This window comes from Gadus morhua, chromosome 13, assembly GCF_902167405.1.
Source record: "Gadus morhua chromosome 13, gadMor3.0, whole genome shotgun sequence".
Classification (NCBI taxonomy): domain Eukaryota; kingdom Metazoa; phylum Chordata; class Actinopteri; order Gadiformes; family Gadidae; genus Gadus; species Gadus morhua.
Window position 1 is genome coordinate 5,236,911 of NC_044060.1, and position 22,723 is coordinate 5,259,633.

The 22,723-nt window shown below is 48.2% G+C and overlaps 3 protein-coding genes across 13 annotated transcripts in view; 2 read left to right on the forward strand and 1 right to left on the reverse strand.

The window, feature by feature from the left end:
- Positions 1-265: 265 nt before the first annotated feature.
- LOC115557702 (single-strand selective monofunctional uracil DNA glycosylase) lies at positions 266-6,574 on the forward strand. 3 transcript variants are annotated; one of them, XM_030375760.1, is made up of 2 exons: positions 266-811; positions 5,225-6,574. In XM_030375760.1, the coding sequence occupies exons 1-2, from the start codon at positions 602-604 to the stop codon at positions 5,756-5,758; spliced, it is 744 nt and encodes a 247-aa protein (XP_030231620.1). In that variant the 5' UTR covers positions 266-601; the 3' UTR covers positions 5,759-6,574. The 3 variants fall into 3 exon arrangements, with proteins under 3 accessions (XP_030231620.1, XP_030231621.1, XP_030231619.1); XM_030375761.1 differs by lacking the exon at positions 5,225-6,574 and adding an exon at positions 1,136-2,244; XM_030375759.1 differs by lacking the exon at positions 266-811 and adding an exon at positions 4,363-4,808.
- A 4,519-nt stretch (positions 6,575-11,093) lies between these two features.
- calcoco1b (calcium binding and coiled-coil domain 1b) lies at positions 11,094-18,771 on the forward strand. 9 transcript variants are annotated; one of them, XM_030375756.1, is made up of 14 exons: positions 11,094-11,251; positions 12,428-12,567; positions 12,935-13,037; positions 13,755-13,972; positions 14,195-14,407; positions 14,790-14,938; positions 15,028-15,097; positions 15,545-15,799; positions 16,135-16,248; positions 16,643-16,738; positions 17,276-17,330; positions 17,432-17,540; positions 17,821-17,915; positions 18,053-18,771. In XM_030375756.1, the coding sequence occupies exons 2-14, from the start codon at positions 12,436-12,438 to the stop codon at positions 18,058-18,060; spliced, it is 1,617 nt and encodes a 538-aa protein (XP_030231616.1). In that variant the 5' UTR covers positions 11,094-11,251; positions 12,428-12,435; the 3' UTR covers positions 18,061-18,771. The 9 variants fall into 9 exon arrangements, with proteins under 9 accessions (XP_030231616.1, XP_030231612.1, XP_030231615.1 ...); XM_030375752.1 differs by having other exon boundaries at positions 17,432-17,535; positions 17,801-17,915; XM_030375755.1 differs by having other exon boundaries at positions 17,432-17,535; positions 17,816-17,915.
- A 1,503-nt stretch (positions 18,772-20,274) lies between these two features.
- LOC115557094 (retinoic acid receptor gamma-A) overlaps positions 20,275-22,723 on the reverse strand; it is a gene marked incomplete at its 5' end in the record, with an annotated part of 5,289 nt that continues 2,840 nt past the window's right edge. The window contains 4 exon segments of the mRNA XM_030374679.1: positions 20,275-20,303; positions 20,983-21,285; positions 22,031-22,189; positions 22,665-22,723. The exon segment at positions 22,665-22,723 is cut by the window's right edge and continues 146 nt beyond it. Of these exon segments, the coding sequence (XP_030230539.1) occupies positions 20,275-20,303; positions 20,983-21,285; positions 22,031-22,189; positions 22,665-22,723 (550 nt within the window).

Sequence of the window (22,723 nt, forward strand, 5' to 3'; positions counted from 1 at the left end):
TTAAATGCCGACTTCACATTTAAGAGACTACTGGGGGAAGTTAATTCCAACATCAACATAAATTGAGCATTTTTTTTTCACATGTGAATTGGGATTCAAGTGGCCTAAAATATTCCCAGTTTGGCCAAGTCCGACCTAAGTGATTCTCACTGCTGGCGACAACCTGATTGAAATCAATACAAGAACGCATGGATTAAAAGAGCGCTTGTTGTAGTCCAACTTCGGAAAACTGTAGTTACACCCTAGAGACGCTAGAGGTCAGCAATACTCCCCGTCGTGCAATGACTTCGGTTGGGAAAAGTGGAGTCGAATTAATTTTTAAACATTGCTGTCTTTTCCTGTGTTCGAAAGGAAGCACCTTTTCATCGCTCCTTGACCCGATGACTTTTTCCACAAAGGTTAAGTAATTGAGGCATATAGGTTAGGAGTTTTGACTATTCGTAGAGGCCCCCGGACTGACAGGTGAAGGATCATCCTACCTGGTATTTTAATGAAGGGTAATTATAATCCGAACAGCTACCACAGGGAAACGCCCAGAAATGAACCTCCCGGTCACGGAGAGGAAACGAAACCTTATTTCTAAACCTTCAGACACAACAACATGACGGCCAACGAGTTTCTGGAGATTGAGCTGCGGCTGAACGCGGAGCTCGACCAGTTGGTGTTCGGCTCCCCGGTACGGTACGTGTACCGCCCGTTGCATTACGCCTGGGAGCCGCACAAAGCCTTCGTCCAGAAGTTCTGTCGGGGAGGCCAGAGTTTCCTTTTCCTGGGGATGAACCCCGGACCTTTCGGCATGACGCAGACGGGGGTGAGGATTTTCACCACATCATTCAATGTTTTGCGGGAATTTCGTGATACATAGATATTTAAGTCAGTTTAATTAACACATTTATAAGATCAATGTTTTCGGACGGCAGTAGCTCAGCAGGTAGAGCGGGTTGACTGGTAACCGGAAGGTTGCTAGTTCGATCCCCGGCTCCTCCTCGCGAGTGTCGAGATGTCCCTGACTCATGTCGCCTCACCCTCATTAGTCGCGACGAGCTGGCTGTCACCTTGCATCGTTGTCTCCGTCATTATATTTAGAAGATTTTATAAAATCTTCTAAATATAATGTTTTTATTCCCTTCTACAGGTCCCGTTCGGGGAGGTCAAAGTGGTGCGCGACTGGTTCGGGATCACTGGCGAGGTGGGGCGTCCCGCGGAGGAGCACCCCAAGAAACCCGTCAGAGGGTTCGCCATCACCAGGAGCGAAGTGAGCGGAGCCCGCTTCTGGGGCCTCTTCCGGCAGCTCTGCCGGGAGCCGGAGCGGTTCTTCCGCCACTGCTATGTGCACAACCTGTGCCCGCTATCGTTCATGGCTGAGAGCGGCAAGAACGTCACGCCCCCGGAGCTAGCGGTGGAGGAGCGCAACGCCCTGCTGGCGAAGTGTGACGCGGCGCTGTGCCAGATTGTCCGGGTGCTGGGGGTCACCACGGTGATCGGCGTCGGACGGTTGGCGGAGAAACGGGCGAGGAAAGCTCTGGCGGCCGCCGGTATGGACGACGTGAGGGTGGAGTGGCTCATGCATCCCTCCCCCAGTAACCCTCAAGCCAATAAGGGCTGGGCAGAGGTTGCTATGGTTACGCTGGAGAAACTGGATGTCCTCTCTCTCTTGACGGACCAGTGACTGTCCGAGTGTACCTGCTGTCTCATCATGAGGATGTTGGACTCACTGCACTGGGGCCAGTGAGCTGTTTTATTCCACAATAGCTGAGCTCTTCTGGAGAGCCTTATTTTTTTTTTTTAACTTATTCTATCTTTATTTCTGACACTAGTAAACTTAATATATATCAATGGAGCATTTTCAGATAGGCCTATTTATTTAGGATCGCATCTGCACTGTAAATCTTATGCTCAGGTAGCATAAACCTGCAGGGTTTTCCTTTGCATTCAAAGGGATTTTAAAGTCATTGAAAGACCAATTTCTTAAATCATGGGTATAGGAACAATAATCTTCCAAAGAGCGGTTTTCTTTGCAATATGTGCATCATCTCAATGCCTTGAAGAGCGGTAGTACCAACATGTACCTTTTTATGTTTTATTTATTTTAGGCGAAAAGAAACTGATCATTTACTGGGTTCAATGCCCAGTATCCATCAGTAGGCATCATGAGAAGCACCTAACATAGTTTCTGCTGTTGCGTCTGTCCAAGAGGCTAGCTAGTCTTTATCAGAAAATCCACGATTTCCAGCTGTGTTATAACATGACCAGGTAATAATAATTATTATTATTTCAAAACCTTGTCATAATCTGTCAGATGTCTATTAAATGACAGTTGACCACAAGGCGATTCTATCTATGCCTCTTCTTAAATTAATTCATGTTTTAGTCGGCAGAGGCTTGTAATGCTGCGCAGCATGATAAGCATGATAAGGTGCAGGGAGCAGAAAAAGTTGACATGGGTGCTAATTTTCAGTTTCATTATTTTATCAGCTGAGGGCTAATTCATTGCCATAACAACGTGAGCTAATCAACGAGTAGGCCTACAACATGTTCTAATACATGAGACTCAAGAAAACGCCCTCAGCTGATAAAAGGTGTCAGAGGGGGGGCGCAAACGGCAGAGGGGACTTAGTGTCTTATTTATTTTACTTATTTTATTTTATTTGAATTTTAAATAAACATAATACCAAGGGTCAGAAGTTTTACCAGAATTTTGATCTTACAAAGTCATGACAGAGGGACTTGGTGTCTTTATTCATGCTTGAAAGATTAACATATATTATTTTTTTTGAAAAGGAATAAGCTGGTGAAGCTGACAAGTGACCAATTTTTACTGTTTAAAAATATTTTGAATTAAATGCAAACCTCAGTGAATCATTTGCTCTTGTTTCTCTGTTTTGAGATTCAGACAGACTTAGCTGTCTTGTTCAAACGTTACAAATTTAGTAAATAAGCTGAACTTGGAAATTGTTTTAAGTTGTTGCAGATGTTATCTCCGCTAATTTTATGAATCTATTTGATAATAAGGTGATTGTATGCACAATGCTGGTGCAAGCAACTCATACAGTTGTTTTGTACAGATAAATATATAAATATAAGCAGGTTCTCAATATAGTAGGCTATTGCCTCCTATAGTGGGAATGACAGAAAATAATTGAAAACCACTGGTCTAGAACATGCTGTACTTGATAAGCTCACGTTGCTATGGCAATGAAAACGCCCTCAGCTGATAAAATAATGCCAGCGGGTTTTTTTAAACTGAAAAATATCACCCTTTTTCTTTTGCATCAGAACAAGATTTATTTTGCATCGAAAGTTTTATAAAAATGCATGGGTCCCTGAAAGTGAGACAACATAGTTTAGTGCTACCGAAATAGTGGTCTGTTTCTCATAGTATTAGGCTATCATGTTGCATTGTTGATTTTTTTGCATCACAAGTTTTATAAAAATGTATGTTGATACAATTTATAAAACTGTATGGGTCCATGAAAGTGAGGCGATATAATTTAGTGCTCCCGAAATAGTGGTCTGTTTCTCATATTATTAATCTAGTACATGTTGTACCAGTGTGTTCAAGAAACTGTGTAAATAAAAAAAAGGGGAAAATATGGTCATTTTGGAGGGAAACTTGCACAAAGGAAATTTAATATACCTCAAATTTGTGATTACAATTCACATCCATTTGATTATTCCTTCTTCCAAACAGTATTTTTTCCTTTCACCACGTTAGTGGTTCAGAACCGCATTATTTAGATGACACTGCCAGCTATTGGCTTAGACATACAACAGAATAGTAACTAAGAAAATAAAGGTTGGACAGGACAAAATAAAAATCATGGATAATATAATACTACATAATACTACATTTACAAAAGTGTTGTCTAACTCAGATAAAAAGGTTACGTTTTAAACAATTTATTTCTTTTTTAAGAGCTAGAGACTAGCCACAATGTGTTTAATCCTTTCCTCTTGGATGAAATACTAATTGGTATTATGAGTTTATCTGAGGTCAAACGGTTACAAAAGGTTTGTGCTTTTCTGACAATAAACCAGCAAGACTGTTCAAAAATATACAATGTGTTGGATTGATAGATAAATAGATCGATTTACCCCCCACCAGAATAAATTTAGGATCAGGTCACCCTAAAATGTAGCAGAATGCAGGAAATCACATCTACGATATTCAACCCCCCCCCCCCCCCCCCCCCCCTTATATACTTCATATACCCCTGGGGCTTCCTGGGGCTGAGCCCCCCCAAAAGTCAGAACCTAGAATCACCCGCTGGCTGCGATGAGAGCCACCGATTAAAGCTTGGCGGGCCGCATGAGTCCAGCCAGGTCGGTGAGTGTCCACCAGGGGGCGGTAAAGCACGCGTTTCTAAGGCTGCCCGAAGAAGAACACAAAGGAACACAACCAGATCCTCTGCAAATGGCTGAAATCAGAGAATTTAGCCCGACTGACAGGTGAAGATTCATCGTACCTTGTCTTTTAATGCAGGGTAATTATAACTGGACAGCTAACAATGAACCACGGGGAAAAGCCCAGAAATTAACCTCCCGGTCACGGGGAGGAAAACGAAAGCCTGTCCCATATTTGTAAACCCACCAACAACATGAGCGCTAGAGCCTTTCTGGAGGTTGAGCTGCGGCTGAACGCGGACCTCGACCGGCTGGGGTTCGGCCACCCGGTGCGGTACGTGTACCGCCCGCTGCAGTACGCCTGGGAGCCGCACCAAGCCTTCGTCCAGAAGTTCTGTCGGGGGGGCCAGAGTGTCCTGTTCCTGGGGATGAACCCCGGACCTTTTGGCATGGCGCAGACGGGGGTGAGGAAGTATATATTGAGTATATTAAGTTAACCACACCATTGACTGTTTTGCAGGAATTCCGTGATACATAGATAGTTTATGTTAATATGAACGCGTAGCCTATAGTTAGGCTCCAGCTGTCGACTTCAAGTTAAGCACCAAACTTGAAAAGTGCAGTGTTTTCGTCCGGCAGTAGCTCAGTAGGTACAGCGTGTTGACAGGTAACCTGGAGGTTGCTAGTTCGATCCCCGGCTCCTCCTAGTTGAGTGTCGAGGTGTCTCTGAGTAAGACGCCTCACCCTGACTTGGCGAGTTGGCTGTCGCCTTGTATCGTTGACTACGCCGTCGGGGAGTGAATGTGTGCATGAACCGTTGTAAGTCGCTTTTGATAAAATCCCCTAAATTCAAATGTAATTTTTTTATTCCCTTCTCCAGGTCCCGTTCGGGGAGGTCAACGTGGTGCGCGACTGGTTCGGGATCACGGGCGAGGTGGGGCGTCCCGCGGAGGAGCACCCCAAGAGACTCATCACAGGGTTGGCCAGCACCAAGAGCGAAGTGAGCGGGGCCCGCTTCTGGGGCCTCTTCCGGCAGCTCTGCGTGGAGCCGGAGCGGTTCTTCCGCCACTGCTTTGTGCACAACCTGTGCCCGCTCATGTTCATGGCTGAGAGCGGCAAGAACCTCACGCCCCCGGAGCTGGCGGTGGGGGAGCGCAACGACCTGCTGGCGCTGTGTGACGCGGCGCTGTGCCAGGCGGTCCGGGCGCTGGGGGTCACCATGGTGATCGGCGTGGGACGGGTGGCGGAGCACCGGGCGAGGAAAGCTCTGGCTGCCGCCGGTATGGGCGACGTGAGGGTGGAGGGGATCATGCATCCCTCCCCCAGGAACCCTCAAGCCAATAAGGGCTGGGCAGAGGTTGCTATGGTTACGCTGGAGGAACTGGGTGTCCTTGCTCTTTTGAGGAACGAGTGACCCTGGGCCAAGTGTACCTGCAGTGAGAACCGCCTCGTCGTGGTGGATGTTGAACTCAAAGCACTGGGACCAGTGAGAACCGCCTCGTCATGGTGGATGTTGAACTCACTGCACTGGGACCAGTTAGCTGTTTTATTCCCCAATAGCTGAGGGGAAAAAGCCTTCTGGAAAGCCTTCTTTTTAGCTTAATCTATCTTGATTTCTGACACTAATGGAAAGACAGTTATCGCTTTATTAATATATATCAGGGGAGCATTTTCAGATATTTATTTGGAATCGCATCTGCACTGTAAATCTTATGCTCAGCTAGCATAAACCTGCAGGGTTTTCCTTTGCATTCAAAGGGATTTAAAAGTCACTGAAAGACTGCTTTCTTAAATCATGGGTATAGGAACACTAATCTTCCAAAGAGCTGGGGTTTTTTTGCAATATGTGCATCATCTCGATGCCTTGAAGAGAGGTAGTACCAACATGTACCTTTTTATGTTTTATTCATTTTAGGTGAAAAGGAACAGCCATTATTTACTGTGTTTGATGCCCAGTATCCCCCAGTAGGCATCATGAGGAGATCCCAGTCGCTCTCTAGGACATTGTCTCCTAAATGACAATAGTTCTGCTTTTACACTAACGGGAAAAACCACTCCATGGGTTTTCTCAAAGACCATATTTAATTCATTTCCTCCTTGTGCTGAACACAATACACTTTTTGTTTTCACAATTTAATACTATTCAACGTATTTAAAAACGTTGTCAAGAAAGTTATCATGTTTTGTTGCTTTCTTTATTTTAAATAAAATATTTTCAAAATGATTTGAATACAGTTGACGATCGATTGCAAAACCCGCTACAGTGTAAATCAGATCTCATACACGGTTAATAATATTAATAATTTACTTAATGAGTCACTAAGGATGAATGTGATTAAAAGGTTTGTTGAGGTCAAATAATCTTCAGGCAGCTGGTCAGAAGGACATGGATATCCAATACCGATGGGAAAGAGTTTATCATAATTAAAGCAAGCCATTATTCATCATCAAATGTTCCACCAATGATGATAGGTAGGCCTATCTCTGCAATGTCTCATGTCCAATCACAGCGCGTTCTCTGTGGCCAATCACAGCCCATTCTCTGGGGCCAATCACAGCGCGTTCTCTGTGGCCAATCACAGCGCAGTCTATCTCATTAGCTCCTAATTAAGTTCAGGTTTGTCACTCACCCCTATATTAAGGCAAACACGTGGTGTTGTGTTTCTTTTATTTTTTTGCCTTGGACGGTGGCAAACCAGCTGCAAGCTTGGTCTCTAGCTGGTATTTTTATACTTTTTTTTTATCACTACCAAACTCGAGACCCTGTAACCTCCATGGAACCTGACGCGGTTCTTCTGACTCAACAAGCCGGACCACGTGGTCACCAGCGGAGTCTTCAACAACTGACACCGCAGTGAGCAAGCCAATACTATTCCTTATTAGCTTGTTGAAGTTATGACCTGGGTGAAGTTTAATTGATTTGTTTGGGCTGTTGGCTTCCGGTGAGCCGTGTTGTGGATTACTAAACCGCATACATGGGCTTAAAGCCTCTCTGCTGAATTCAGATTTTATTTTGATGTAAAAGCTTAATTGTAAACTTTCAGGTTTACGTAATTGCAGAAGCTTAAAATAATATTATTTTAAGCTTCTATATTATATTAATGTGAAATTAGTCCTACTTCCCCCCCGCAAACTTCAACATGCTACTACCACTGTTGGTGAACATGGCCTTGCTGATTGTAATGTTTTCAGTGTTGTGGATTTTGTTCTCTACACTGTGCCTGACTTGACTTATGGGGGGGCCCCTTTGGCCCCCCCATAACGTCTGTCACAACGATGGTCGGAAACCTGTGGCCACGATGGTTGTGGGACCTGTGGCCACGATGGTTGTGGGACCTGTGGCCACGATGGTTGTGGGACCTGTGGCCACGATGGTTGTGGGACCTGTGGCCACGATGGTTGTGAGACCTGTGGCCACGGTGGTTGTGAGACCTGTGGCCACGGTGGTTGGGAGACCTGTGGCCACGGTGGTTGGGAGACCTGTGGCCACGGTGGTTGGGAGACCTGTGGCCACGGTGGTTGGGAGACTTGTGGCCACGGTGGTTGGGAGACTTGTGGCCACGGTGGTTGGGAGACCTGTGGCCACGGTGGTTGGGAGACCTGTGGCCACGGTGGTTGGGAGACCTGTGGCCACGGTGATTGAGGGGCCGCCGATGGTTGAGGGGCCGGCGATGGTGGGAAGAATTGGATCCAGGAGAAATTGTCGTAACTTTGAAATCAACCAGGAATGTCAACCGGACAAATGTTGACAGCTTCCCTCTGACAAGTCTCAACATATTTTGGTGTTCTAAACAACTTGTCAAGCTCTGATCACAAGCTCCACTGGATATAGGACATCCTGTGCAAGGCTGCATTTAATTCTGTGCCTACTTCTGCATTTGATTGGCTGTCCTGCTGGCAGGGCTGTTTGTACAGGCCGCTGACTGACTGGTTTGTGAGGAAGGCATCACTAGTCCAACGCAACGGTCATGAGATTTGTGTTCTAATAGGTTTAAAAGTGAGTGCTGTGCATTTCTAGTTGTGTATTAGTAGACTGATGGCATGTCTTTTAGAAATTACTTTATTTACCAAAATCATCCTCACTGGCAAATTCAGCTGCTTCAGTACATTTCACTTCGAAGTTCTGTGTGTAATTTGCATATTGGAAGATTTGTACCATAAAGGCAAGTGAACATTATTAAGAGATGAACTGAGTATCTTGATGGTAAGACTTAATGTATTGACCTTCATGCATGTGGTTTTTACCAGGCATGGCTCATGCTAGACTTCATCATGAAGATGCTTGTAAACAAGGAGTGGGGTTCGGGCTGGGCAGCATTTATTGGTAACATTTGCAGATTTAGAATCTGCATTGAATAAATGTCCAGGTTATTTTAAGCTACAATCTACTTGATTTGCTAAGCATTGCGACTTTGGAAATTCATGTTTCTGTTAAGTTAGCCCAATATCAAATAATGAAGGCGTTCCTCATTGATGGTACCGTCAGTATCCTGAGCATTTATACCCCTGATGAGCAAGACTTCAACTTCTCCTCAAACGGTATGTCTAAAGTATGATGATGCCATTTTGTGTTTCAACCTTTGACCCTTTGGTCAGTCTATTGCTGCTGGAAAACAAATTGTTACATTTCTCTGCTTGATAGAATGTGGCTCTTTTTGAGACTAACTACACTCGTATTTATTAACAAACCTTCTCCTTCACTAGGTATAGGTTCAGGATTGGTCTTGGTTCAAGTTTACCCCTTTAGAGTGCCGAATAGAAATTGATGCATCAATGCACAATTTCCAAGTGCGTAGACTACACGAGTCATCTGCAGGTGTGGCAGTGACTGCTTGTGTTAAGACGGTCTAGTTTATCCCCAACCTGGTGGTACCAAGTGATCAATGATGGGTTTGGGTAGTGGCTATGGTAGTCTACTCCCAGCCGGAAGTTGATGATGTTGATTGAGCAGCTGCTACAGGCGGACCAGTGTGTTGCACTGACACTTAAGGCTCATCTTGAGCTGTACTAGCTGGTCACAGAAGAGACTGGTAGTTAATATAGCAGGGAGCTTTCAGTTCGCCTTCTAATGGGAAGAAACCCACGTGAGTCGTCGGCTTGTTTTTGTATTCTCTTGTAAATGTAAGAATACGGAGTTGCCGAAAAGTACATCAACACACTGCTAAATGTAGTCTTGTTCCTTGTGTCCTGAGCCAGCAGGTACCTGGCCGGTCGTAGCTTCACCAGGTGGGTGGGGGAACATGGTCCATGGAAAGAAAAGGGTGCATTTCATGTGTTGAACCTGAAGTCGTAGGTTTTGGACCTCCGCTGAGTTGGACCCGTGACATGAAGTCTGCTATGGTGCCGTCAACATCGGACCTTTCAGAGTCGACATTCGCTGGTGGACACCAAGGCCCAGTCTGCATAGGGTTGTGGATCCTCCAGGGACGAGTTGCTGCTTCTTGTTTGCTGCGAGTGGAAATAAACGTATTGGATGATTGTACAAGTGCATACTTCAATAGTATCAGTGTTTGACGTAAAAAAATAAATGTTTGCATGAAATATGTTGGCTTCTTCTTGACTCCATGCAGTGTTTTCCTTTGCATTGTATACAGAATTTATCAACGTTTATTCTTCGTATCCTCATAGTCTGATGGGGAGGTCTCATTTCTGAGACTTCAAACAGCTGTGCATCTCTAAATATCAGCGTCAAAGGAAGATACTTTGAAATACATGACGTCACAATTCATGATTGAACTAGAAAGTTGGAAAGATGAAGGCTTTCAGTAAACTGGTTCCTGCATCACCTCCTCCATGTGTAAATTCATCCCTGGTTAATGGCGCGGTTAAGCTTCACCAATGCAAGGTAACTGAGGCAGGCCGGGGTTAAGTATCTGGCTGTTCCGTTCCCGCCTGAATCCAGTCCAGACATTGTGGTGTAATGGACTAAAGCTCCTCTCACAAATGTCTTCACCTGAATGGGGTGGTTGCAGGTCAGTGGTGAAAGAGCCCAGGTGACCTTCATAGTTTCTTTAGGACCTGAAATGTTTATTGGGAGATCTGTGGGAAAAGTAAGTCATAAACGGCTATAATACAGCAGACTACAGGGATTTATTCATAGATTTCTACGGGCGGGAATTGATACGCTAACTGGGCGAAGATTGATACTTACTGGGAGGGGATTTTTACACGAACTGGGCAGGGACTGACACTAACTGGGCAGTGCTGGAGTCAGGAGGGATCAGATGTCATGGTTGTCCGTCAAAGCAGGGTCTCCTAGACAACAGTTCAGGTCAACTTGTCTACAGGAGTGGATGCAGGCCTATGCGTGATGAACCAGCCCTTTACCTAGACCTGTTTATCGTTCCCTGGACCCGTAAACAGTTAGCACGTGATCGGATATGTGTTATGTAATGATCATGCTTTAACCAAATTCCCTCTGTAAGACGATCACACACCGTCTCTTCTTCTGGGTTTCAACACAGAAGTACCACATGCATACGTACATGCACACTTCTGTGCGAGTAAATTAATTGGTATTCAGACAGCTGGCAGGTTTATGCTATTAATAATTTTCCAGGGGGATTTTAAATACGTAAATATACTGCCTCCCTGCTGCTACTGAGAAACACATTGTGCAACAACTAGAGCAATAGCAGTACATTCATGTTTCATGTCTGAGCCTTTCTGAAATGGGAGATGTAGTCTTTACTCTGAATCGCCGCACATTGGTATGAGTTATGTATGTGTTCTGCGGGACTACATCACCCATGAGAGAGTGAGCGCACTGTGTTGGTACACAGTCCACATGCTACAAGTCCCTCATCTGACCGGATGACCGCTCAGTTTATATGAATGCGACCTCCAAGGCATATGCAGCCCAACATTTAATCAGACTTTTCTGGACACCCTAAGATCTACTCTTCAGGTAAGTTCTGAAAGGTTGTTCATGAAAGTTACAACTCTGTTAATAGCTCAATCTGTCAGTCACAATTGTAAGAAAGGAGAACTATTGTTACATAGGATATATTTAGTTTACATTATAATGTATGATGACATTTTATCTTAAATGTTATTTTATTTGAAATATAGAAATTTAATCAACCACCAGACAACCATTTTGTTGAAGGTGTGAACATTCATTGCAGTGAAGCTTTAGGGGATTTTTTGGTATGATTTTTATTTTAAAAATAATTTTACCTTCCAGAAGAACGGCCATTGTTACATTCAGCAGTGACACATATCCTCTGAACAATAGAACATATCCACTATCCGTTGGATACCTTTAGACCGTTGTTTACCAACACCTTGGAACCGAGACCCCCACTAACATGACCCCCAGCATCATGACCGGCAGCATAGCAGCCCTAGTGTCATGTTTCTCCGCCTGCTCTGGGCTGGCCGGCCACCAGAACCCGTTAAAGCATCTCGGTGGTCTCCCTCTGGACAGCAGCATGGGGGAACTGGCCATGCGATTGATACACTAACAGGGCAGGGATTGATGCTTACTGGGCAGGGATTGATACTTACTGGACAGGGATTGATACTTACCTGACAGGGATTCATCCACTTACGGGACATGGATCGATAAACTTACTGGGCAGGGATTGAATCACTTTATCGGTAGGGATTGATACTTACTGGGCAGGTATTTAATCTATTTATTGGCAGGGATAGATACTTACTGGGCAGGGATTGAACCAATTAATTGGCAGGGATTGATACTTACTGGGCAGGGATTGAACCAATTAATTGGCAGGGATTGATACTCACTTGGCAATGCAGGGGTCAGCCCGGAGGGAGCAGATGTTGAGTCACAGCCGTCCACTGAAGCAGACTCTGGTCTCCCCCAGAGAACAGTTCAGATCAGGACAGCTTCTTTCCACTGGAGTGGATGCAAGCTCCCGGAAGTAGATCCTCTGAACTATAGACCATATCCCCTGTCCCTCAGAAACCTTTAGACTGTTGTTTAGCAACACCTTGGAACCCAGACCCCCACTACCATGGCCCCCAGCATACTAGTCCTAGGTGTCATGTTTCACCGCCTGTTCTGGGCTGGCCTGCCACCTGAACCCCTTAAAGCGTGTCGCTGTTCTCCCTCCAGACAGCACTATGGGGGAACCGGCCAGCGTGGTGTTCCGTAACGTGGGCCAGACGTACTTCCCTGAGACCAGGGTGGACTGCCACTACAGCGTCTCCTCCCAGCACCGCTGGAGCTCCAAGGACTGGGTCGGCCTCTTCCAGGTGAGCAGAGCACACGAGGGAGGCAACCCTTCCTTTAGGACTCCTGGTTGTCTTTGGTGCTGTGGTGTGACTGTTCTGGGGTCTGTGGTGTGACTGTTCTGGGCCCTGTGGTGTGATGTTCTGGGCTCTGTGGTGTGACTGTTCTGGGCTCTGTGGTGTGACGGTTCTGAGCTCTGCTGCGACTGTTCTGAGCTGTGGTCTGACTGTTCTGAGCTGTGGTCTGACTGTTCTGAGCTGTGGTCTGACTGTTTTCTGAGCGCTGTGGTGTGACAGTTTTGGGGTCTGTGGTCTGACTTTTCCGAGCTGTGGTGTGACTGTTCTGGAGTCTTTGGTCTGACTGTCCTGGTGGTCTTCTGGGGGTCTCCAGGTGGGCTGGTCCTCGGTGAAGAACTACCACACCTACACCTGGGCTCCGGTACCTGAGGGCCGCTCTAAAGGGGTCCATCACAACTGCTGCGCCGTCTTTCAGGGTACGAGGTTTTTTCAATCCTACAAAAAATAATTAGTATATTATTTTTACATTATACAATTAGTTATTAATTCTCTAAATTAACATTATTTTATTTGCCTATGAATTATTTTATCTTGTTAGTTAGGGTTAGCCAATTATATTTCTAATAGATTCATCACAGATTCATAGATTGATAACGGCATTATGATGTTAGCGGACCCTGTGAGCGGACCCCGTTAGCGGACTTTGTTAGCGGACTTTGTTAGCTGACCCTGTTAGCGACCCTGTTAACTGTACCTGTTAGCGGACCCTGTTAGCACACCCTGTTAGCCGACCCTGTTAGCCGGCCCTGTTAGCGGACCCTGTTAGCGGACCCTGTTAGCACACCCTGTTAGCACACCCTGTTAGCGGACCCTGTTAGCGGACCCTGTTAGCACACCCTGTTAGCCGATCCTGTTAGCTCACACTGTTAGCTGACCCTGTTAGCTCAACCTATTAGCCGACCCTGTTAGCCGACCCTGTAGCTCACCCTGTTAGCTGACCCTGTTAGCGGACCCTGTTAGCTTACCCTGTTAGCTCACCCTGTTAGCTCAGCCTATTAGCCGACCCTGTTAGCAGACCCTGTTAGCTCACCCTGTTAGCGGACCCTGTTAGCTCACTCTGTTAGCTCACCCTGTTAGCTCACCCTGTTAGCTGACCCAAGTAGCTAACAGAACGTCCCCTGGTTCCTGAGCAGCGTTCTACCTGCCCCGGCCTGGCCCCGCCCAGTACCAGTTCGTCTACGTGAACGAGGGCGGGTTCGTCTGGGCCCGCAGCCCTCCCTTCACCTTCTGCTCCCCGGAGCCGCTGGACGACCTGGAGACCGTGACGGAGGAGCGCGACGAGGAGGAAGGAGAGCGCGACGAAGAGGAGGAGGAGATGCTCCTGGTCATCCCCAAGGCTCAGCTCCTCAAGGTCAGTTGGACCGTTAACTGGGCGTTCACAGACACAGCTGACTGAGTTTGTCTTCACTGCTGGCCAATGAAGCGCTTACGAACCCCGCCTCCAGTGACACGATTGGTCGAAACCAACATGAAGTGAAAGAAAGTGAACTGAGTGAGGCATATCTTCTGGTGTGTAGCAGTGCTGCATCCTCCTCAACCCCGTTGGTCCTCCCCGTGCCTCTCTCCTTCCCAGAGCCAGCTGGACGACAGTCTGAAGGGCCAGCAGGGCATGAGGCTGGAGCTGGAGCTGTCCCAGAGAGGCAAGGACGAGGAGACGCAGAGACACGAGACGGAGCGGGCCGGGTGGGAGCAGGAGAGGGCGGCCTTGCAGAAGGAGATCTCTGAGCTCAGAGCGGACGTGGGCCAGAGCTGTGACAAGCTGAGGAGGGTGGAGGGAAGGAACAAGGTACAGAGAGACCCACGGGAGAGGGAATCATGGGACCTTATGTTGGTTGCTGTATGTGACTCACAAGTAATGAGCAGTCTGCCCAAAAGTGTGTAGAATGCAGTGGTTTATGTGTTGCTGTGGCGCAAACACACACACACACACACACACACACACACACACACACACACACACACACACACACACACACACACACACACACACACACACACACACACACACACACACACACACACAATAAGACACAGACGGATAGACACACACACATAGACACGCAGACACACACACACACACAGATTAGACTACGGATGAATCAATCAGTCATACAAAGTGAAAGCATCGGCCCGTCACACGTGAGGGGTAACGGGCCGATGTGTGACAGGACGTGCAGGAGACGGGAGACAGCCTGTCCACGGAGCTGACGCAGCTGCTGTTGGAGAAGGAGGAGGACGAGCAGCGGATCAGAGAGCTGGAGGAAGACGTGCAGGTGCTCAGCGACTGTGGGAGGGAGACGGACACCGCGCTGGAGAGGTAACCGTGGGGACGAGGGCCTCCAGTACCTCATCTAGTGTCTCCTCTGTAGAACCAGGTCATGTACTGTTTCTCCTCTCCCCCGTCAGGATGAAGGAGAGGGTGAAGAAGATGTGTGACCAGCTGAAGTACGAGGAGGAGAAGAGGAAGGCCGTGCAGGTATATGAAGGCTGAACTGTTGACGAATGAAATGGTCACACCGTTGGGACCAGGACCCGGCAGCAGATTTTAAACTAGCATAACCACCTAGAGAGTAAACTACAAAACAGAGCCTCAAAAACTACAAATACCATTAAAAACTATGACTACTACAGACAGACTCAACCATTAGTCTTAAAACCAATTGTACACGTTTAGTGTACTGTGTGAGTTATATATTGTTTGATAAAGGAATTTATAGTTGGTGTGTTGTATTATAAGCCTGAGTTAATGTTTTATATGATAAGTAAGTTAGCTATACATAGTCTATTGTATGATGAAGGTACTGTTTGGTTAGTGTACGTATTGCGACGCAGGCGGAGAAGCTAAACCTCAGAGAAAGTACTTTATTTTCCCACACCACCTGTAATGTCCGCTGACGGTGTCCGCTGACGGTGTCCCTGACAGGTGGAGCACCAGGCGGCGCTGGCGGCGGTGCGCTCGCTGCAGGAGCGCCTGGAGGCCAGCGAGCGCGTGGGGGAGGGTCTCCGGCGGGAGATGGGGGAGCTGGGGCTCCAGCGGGGGGCCTCCCAGGGGGAGCTGCACCAGACGCGGCTGCAGGCGGCACGACTCACCCTGCAGCTCTCGGAGCAGGAGCTGGCCTTCAAGGAGGGCCAGGCCAGCTGGGCCCAGGAGAGGGACGCCTACCGCAAGGCCGCCCAGGTGAGGGGGGGGGGGGGGGGGGGGCAGCAGGGTTTAATTTACATTTAGGGCGTTTAGCAGACCCTTTTATCCGTACATTTGTCAGAAGAAAGACGGGGTGGAGCGATTTTTTTTTTTTTTTTTTGGCTCTAGGGGGCCCCCCCCCCGTGGCCCGGGGCCCCCAAACAATTGCGGTGCCCCAGGCAGTTGCCTGGTATGCCTAATGGGATGCGGCGCCTCTGCGAGCGGTCAACATGTTTAGTGTCTCTCTGCAGAGCAGTGTTAACGTGTTGTTGTCTCTAAAGGTGGAGCAGAGTAAGGTGGAGCAGTGTGTTAACGTGTTGTTGTCTCTGAAGGTGGAGCAGAGTAAGGTGGCGCAGCTGAGCCGGGAGGTGCAGTGCCGGGAGGATTGGCTGGGGGAGGAGCGGAGGGAGAGGGAGGAGCTGGAGGCGGACCTGGAGTGCAACAGGGTGAGTCATTCAACATCCAGTGTTGACATCCTGCTGGGTGTCAACACCGGGAAGGTAAACGCATCAAGGGTTTTAAAATAGAAGCTGCTGTACGCCACTTAGACCTCCAGGAACTCTGCTGACTGGTTCATATTACGCATGGAGAAATCCCAGTGATTAAACATACGCTAGTGGTATCCATTAGCGTATTGGCAACAGCCAGAAGAGCCACGAGGGTGACACAAGTATGCCGTAAACATTTCCTGGTACCGCGTTCATGTGGATCACCGCAGCGTGACGACGGTCCAGTCAGACCGGCTCAGATTCCTCCCCCCCCCCGCTCCGGTCCCCGATGAAAACACGGTCGTGTTGTTTATCATGTTGCATCTAAACTCAGCATCGCTGCCCCCTGCAGGCAACGCTGGGCGATGCGAAGCGCGAGGCGCAGGAGCTGAGGGCCCAGCTGAGGGCCATGCAGAAGGAGAGCGAGCCGCAGCACGCAGAGAGACAGGCAAGGCCCCCCGCTATGACACCGCTTTATAAGGGTCCAGGAACCTTGGATGAAAGACCTGATTGATTTGAAGATTCTTAGTTCGGTTTTAATTCATTGTATTTGTATAGCCCTTATTCACAGCGGTATGGGCTCAAAGGGCTTAACAGGCCTTATATGTGTGACAACCCCCCCCCCACCCTAGCCCACCAGAGGGCAAGAAAAAACTCCATTAATCTTGAGGAGGACCGCAGAGTGGGGGGAAATTTCCAGTAATTTAATTCACAACAATATATATATTTATATATATATAATTATATATATATGTGTCTATGGTGAATAGGGTGCTGGTTGGTTGGGACAGTTATGTATGAGTGAGAGTAAGTCATGCTAAAGAGGTGTTTAGAGCTGGCTGGTGGGTGACGGTCAGCAGGATCGCATCTCGGGTCAACTCAGCCTTTTCTCATTAAATGTTCTCCCTTTCGTTAAATCCATCCCTCGCACACGGCGCCTGTACTCACCCCTTACCCCCGGTACCGCTGACGTCGTGGCGGGCAGGACCTGGAAGGCTACGTGCGTCACCTGGAGCAGAGGCTGGGCATCCCCCCACGCCGTGAGTGTTTTACCCCCCCCCCCCCCCCCCCCCCGCTCTGACACCTCAGCTCACGGAGCGGTAGAGACACACGGTGGTAACGAACGCCGCTCTGCCCTCAGCCGACGACGGCTGGCTCAGTCCGGACGGGTCCGAAACGCCGGAGAGCCTTGGAGAGGAGGGGGACCCCCAGGATAGGGACAACGCTCCCGACGCAGAGACACAGGTGGGGTGAGTGTGTGTTTGGGTGTGGGTGTGGGTTTTGCTGTGTCTGCGGGGGTGTGTGTGTGTGTGTGTGAGTGTGTGTGTATTTATGCGCCACAACAACACATAATTCGCTGCTCACTGCAGAGTTAGTACTCGTAGTACTAGGGTTATTAATTATCAGTGTAATTAATAGTTAATACTCAGTGTTATCAATAGTTGATACTCTGTTATTCACCTCTTCTGAACTATGTTATATTTACGTCATTCTCTTTTGGTGTCTCTTGGAACCTGAATGGAAGAGCAGGAGTCTGACTCTGAGGTCGAGGAAGTCAGACCGCTGGCTGCGCCTTAACACCTCGTCTGCTGAGGTGATCCCCCGAGAGACCAGGAGAACCACTGGTTTGAATCCCCCCCCCCCCCCCCCCACTGACAGTAGAATAGCTTGTTGTAAGATACAACATGGAATGTCAAACAGGCTTGTCATGTTAAGCTCCGTTTGTAAGAGTCTTAACACATTATTCTCTGTCCCTCCACAGATCATTGACTGGCGCCCTCTTGTGGTGACATTGAAAACTGAGGGTTACTGATCACTCCGTTAGGATCTACTCTAGTCATGTGTTCTGGCGTACTGAGATGCAGTGAGCCAGTAGAAGTGTGTATATTATACCTTCGTACTTTGAATGTCTTAAAACCAAATTATCAGAGCTTTTGAACATTTGTGTGCGACTTAATTTGTAGAATAAGTGGGCACCTTTGAAGTTGGATCAGTGTTACATCACACCTAACCGTGAAGAAAGAGACGGTAGAGAAAGAGACAAGGACTGAGAAGGTCCATAACTTCTCCAGCTCAACATCTCCAGATTAACATTCATGCCTCGTGTTGTTGGTTCATGTCTTAAACTTCAATATATGTTGAGGTTATATGATGTTTTGTGTAATTTATAATACAAGTTTTCAACTTCAATGTGTGTTTAGATTATATGATGAGTTGGGTAATATATAATGCTTGTTTTAAACTTTAATTTTTTTTTAGATTATATGATGAGTTTGGAAACATGTATTTTTTTAGGATGCTACTCATGACTTCTGCATGTGTGTGAATTCTGGTACACCTGTGAAATGAGTTGTTGAATTCTGTATGGAGTGAGAGTTGATCGGATGATAAATCAGGGAGATTGAACGAGTATTAATCCATTGTGTTTGGAAGCTCCTTTCATAAGGATCAATAAATGCCATGACCGGAGACTTGTCTTTGGATCACGTTACGTTGAATTGTTTTACGGGATAACAAAGATTACAAGTTGAAAGATCTGTTAAAAATCGATTATTTATCAAAATACAAGAACATCACAGTCAAAACAATCCAGCAAAAGTTTGACATACTTTCATCAACATATAAAGCATCAGCCACCGTTTGGGAGTCCGGTTCTTTGGTATCGGTTCTGCAGGGTCGCCCTGGCTTCGAAGGTCAACGTGAAGAGTTCATGGGCTGAAAGGATCCCTGAATAATCAGTTCCAGAGGTTTTGCATAATAACGAGCTTCCGAGAAAAACGGTATATATTGTAATAATCAAACATTAACACAAATATATTCAAAGAATTCAAAACAAGTAACAGAAAGAAAAAAGACATCCTTAGCATTAGAATAAATCTTACATCATAAAATATTTTAACTTTGACAATATGGAACACGAAAGTGCACAAATGTTCATCGGGTTCCTAAATGCATCGTCTGGGAGATGGGTCAAGGGATGCTGTTCGCCTATTAACTCACGTCCATCTCTACTCTTAAGCCTTTTCCAGCAGTCTTGCTTTTAAAACCCTCTCAGACTGCTACCCAGGCGTTTGGCCCTTAGTGTTCATCTTGCATCCGTAGTTTCAGAATTTCATTTCACACCAACAAAAATACAATATATTTTAATAAAGCTTATACCTTCAGCATGTTTTTGTAAAATCATCCGTTAAAACGTCCAAGCTGTGATCGGGATAGAGAGGTACCAATTGTGCAAATATTGTGTGTCTATCTGTGTGTGAACAGAATGATGGATTTGGAGTGTTACCACATCTAGGATTGTGGTTCCTCGTTAAGAGACAACGTAACGTTGTAAGTAAGGCCGTGTTGAGCTGTCTGTGAAGGATACTGTGTAGTGATTGTGTCTCCTGCCGCATCAAATCCTGGTCGGTCCAGAATCCATCGTAAATGGTGCAGGAATATCTCCAAATATTGGTTGTTTATTAAATACTGCACCCGCGTCGATGCCGTCACCCTGAGTTATTGTACATGTAATGTTCCTGTTTTTTCATAACCGTCATATCTTCAGCCTTATCAGTTCAGCGGTCCGGCACGCAAGCTACGAAAAGATCTGAGCTAAACTGCATACCTGATATTCATCAATATGTTTAGGCTCTCTCTCTCGCTCTCGGCCTCGCTCTCTCTCTCGGCCTCACTGTGCTGATGCCTCTTTGAGAAATTAATACTAACAATAACGTAACAATAAAAAATTCTCCCATCAAACGTTAATAGGACTCAATGACAATGATACAACAAAAAACAAACAAATACACCGCTAGGCCATGCCCTCTCCTCCCTCATCCCTCCGTGGGGGACAACGCCAAGCCACGCCCACCCACAGGGTCACCACTAAGCCACGCCCACCCACAGGGACAACGCTAAGCTACGCCCACCCACAGGGACAGCGCAAAAACAAACCCACCCATGGGGGACAACACTAAGCCACACCCACCCGCAGGGACAACGCTAAGCCACGCCCACCCACATGGACGACGCTAAGCCACGCCCACCCACGGGTTACAGCGCTGAGCCACGCCCACCCATGGGGACATCAACATACGAAGAAAGTCTACATGATGAAGGAGAAAAAAAACATAGAAATAGAAAAATCTTGTTTATATTTTCATGAAGGAATAAGGCGGGTCCTGAAAGGCCTCCGGTAGAGGAGGTGCTGGTGAACCCTCTGAACACGGCGTAGGAGACAGTGTTCCAGATGTGGCGGTAGTGCGTCCCCCCCGCCGGCCCCCCCCTCTCACCGCAGTCCCCCTGGGGGGTCTGGCTCCATGCTGACAATATCGGACAGTCTTGTATTTGGCAGAGTACGGATGTTGCAGCCCCCCCCCCCCCCCCCCCCCGAGTGCTCCTCCACTGGCTCTAGTGCTTTGCCCCCCCCCCCCCCCCCCCCCCCTCCCTCCCTCATGTTCATTTGTTCATATGGTGTGTATGTGTGTGTCGCTGGGCGTGTGTGTGTGTGTGTCCTGACCTATTGACCTATATACACGGATGGGGGGGGGGGGGAGAGGGGGGGGTCTGGGTCGGCCCGGCCCGGGACGGGGTATCTCCGTGTGAAGTCTCTCTCTCCCCCCCCCCCCCCCCCCCCCACCCACACTCTCCCCCAGTGGGGGTCACCTCACGGCAGCCCCGCCACCGCCCCCCCCCACAGCTCCTCCTCGCTGTCCCCCCCCCCCCCCTCCTCCTTCTCCCTCCTCTTCTGCTCGGCGGGGGCGGAGCACGACGTCGCGCGCTCCTCCTGCTCCTTCTTGATGGTCGGGGTGGGGGCGGCGGGCGGGGCCGTGGGCGGGGCCGGGGCCGTGGCCGACGGCTTCGGGGGGGGGTCCGCGGGGGTCTTGGCGGCCGGCTTGTCCCCGGACTCGCTGCTGCTGTCCTCGAAGGCCTCCGGGTTCTCCAGCATCTCGCGGATCAGAGGCGGCATCGGGCCGGGGATCTCCATCTTCAGGGTGATGGCCCGCTCAGCACCTGGGGAGGGACACAGAGAGACACACCTTAATACACACACCTGGGACACAGAGGGACACACACTGATACACACCTGGGACACAGAGACACCAATACACACACTGATACACCCACCTGGGACACAGAGGGACACACACTGATACACACCTGGGACACAGAGACACCAATACACACACTGATACACACACCTGGGACACAGATACACACACTGATAAACATACCTGGGACACAGAGACATCAATACACACACTGATACACACACTGATACACACACCTGGGACACAGGGACATCAATACACACACACACTCATAACTATACACATAACTACACACACCTGGGACACAGAGAGACACACAACTACACAGACCTGGGACACAGAGATTCACCTCAATACACACACTCATACACACTCCTGGGACACCGGACACAGAGAGACACATCAATACACACACTAATTCACACACCAGGGACACAGAGACATCGATACACACATCAATACACACACTAATTCACACACCAGGGACACAGAGACATCTATACACACATCGATACACACAACGGGGACACAGAGACACATAACTACACACACCTGGGACACCGGAAACAGAGAGACACACATAACCACACACAGACAGAACCGGGTCACGTGACCCTCGGAGCCGGGTCACGTGACCCTCGGAGCCGGGTCACGTGACCCTCGGAGCCGTGTCACGTGACCCCAGGGGGTGCGGGGCGGGGACTGACCCTTGGTGCTGATGCCCCGGAGGTCGGTGACCTTCATCAGCATGCGGGGGAACATGTGGGGCTTGTTGGGCCGGCGCCGGCGGGCGTAGATCTTCAGCGCCTCCAGCAGCGGCTCCTGCAGCTGGTCCACCTTGGCCGGCTCCTCCAGGTCCATGCGGTCTGGGGGGGGGGGGGGGGGGCACAGGAGGGGTGAAGACCAGCTCGGGTTGGACCCCCTCTCTGTGGCCCACGGACCACAGACCTACCCAGCCCTGTTAAGATGGCCTCATAGCCCCCGGCCCCCCCTCCCCTCTTATGCATTTATTATATTTTGTACGTCCTGTCACTTAATGTACACACTTATTGAATGTTGTACGTCCTGGCACTTAAAAACAGTACTTAGCATTGTGTAGCGTCTTATCCTAGCTATCTTTGTTGGATACAGGGAACGGGTTAACCTAGTGATTGTTAGTGCTTGGCACTTGGTTCTATGAACATCCTTACTGTACCGACAGCGATATATTATTGTTTCACTATCTTCTGACAAATGTTCTTATTGTAAGTCGCTTTGGATAAAAGCGTCTGCTAAACACCCTGAATGTAAATGTGATCCAGGTAGCACCGTTAAACTAAGAGCGGCCCCCGGCTGCAGTACCTCCGCAGATCAGGCAGATGGCGCTGAGGAGGCCGGTCTCGGTGTCGTCCATCTCCAGC

Excerpts from the sequence above, each read along its gene's own strand:
- calcoco1b (XM_030375751.1), top strand. The coding sequence starts at position 12,436 with ATGGGGGAACCGGCCAGCGTGGTGTTCCGTAACGTGGGCCAGACGTAC. Across the intron at positions 12,568-12,934 it reads ACTGGGTCGGCCTCTTCCAG|GTGGGCTGGTCCTCGGTGAA; the intron begins GTGAGCAGAGCA and ends GGGGGTCTCCAG. Across the intron at positions 14,408-14,789 it reads GGGTGGAGGGAAGGAACAAG|GACGTGCAGGAGACGGGAGA; the intron begins GTACAGAGAGAC and ends GATGTGTGACAG.
- LOC115557702 (XM_030375760.1), top strand. The coding sequence starts at position 602 with ATGACGGCCAACGAGTTTCTGGAGATTGAGCTGCGGCTGAACGCGGAG. Across the intron at positions 812-5,224 it reads TCGGCATGACGCAGACGGGG|GTCCCGTTCGGGGAGGTCAA; the intron begins GTGAGGATTTTC and ends TCCCTTCTCCAG.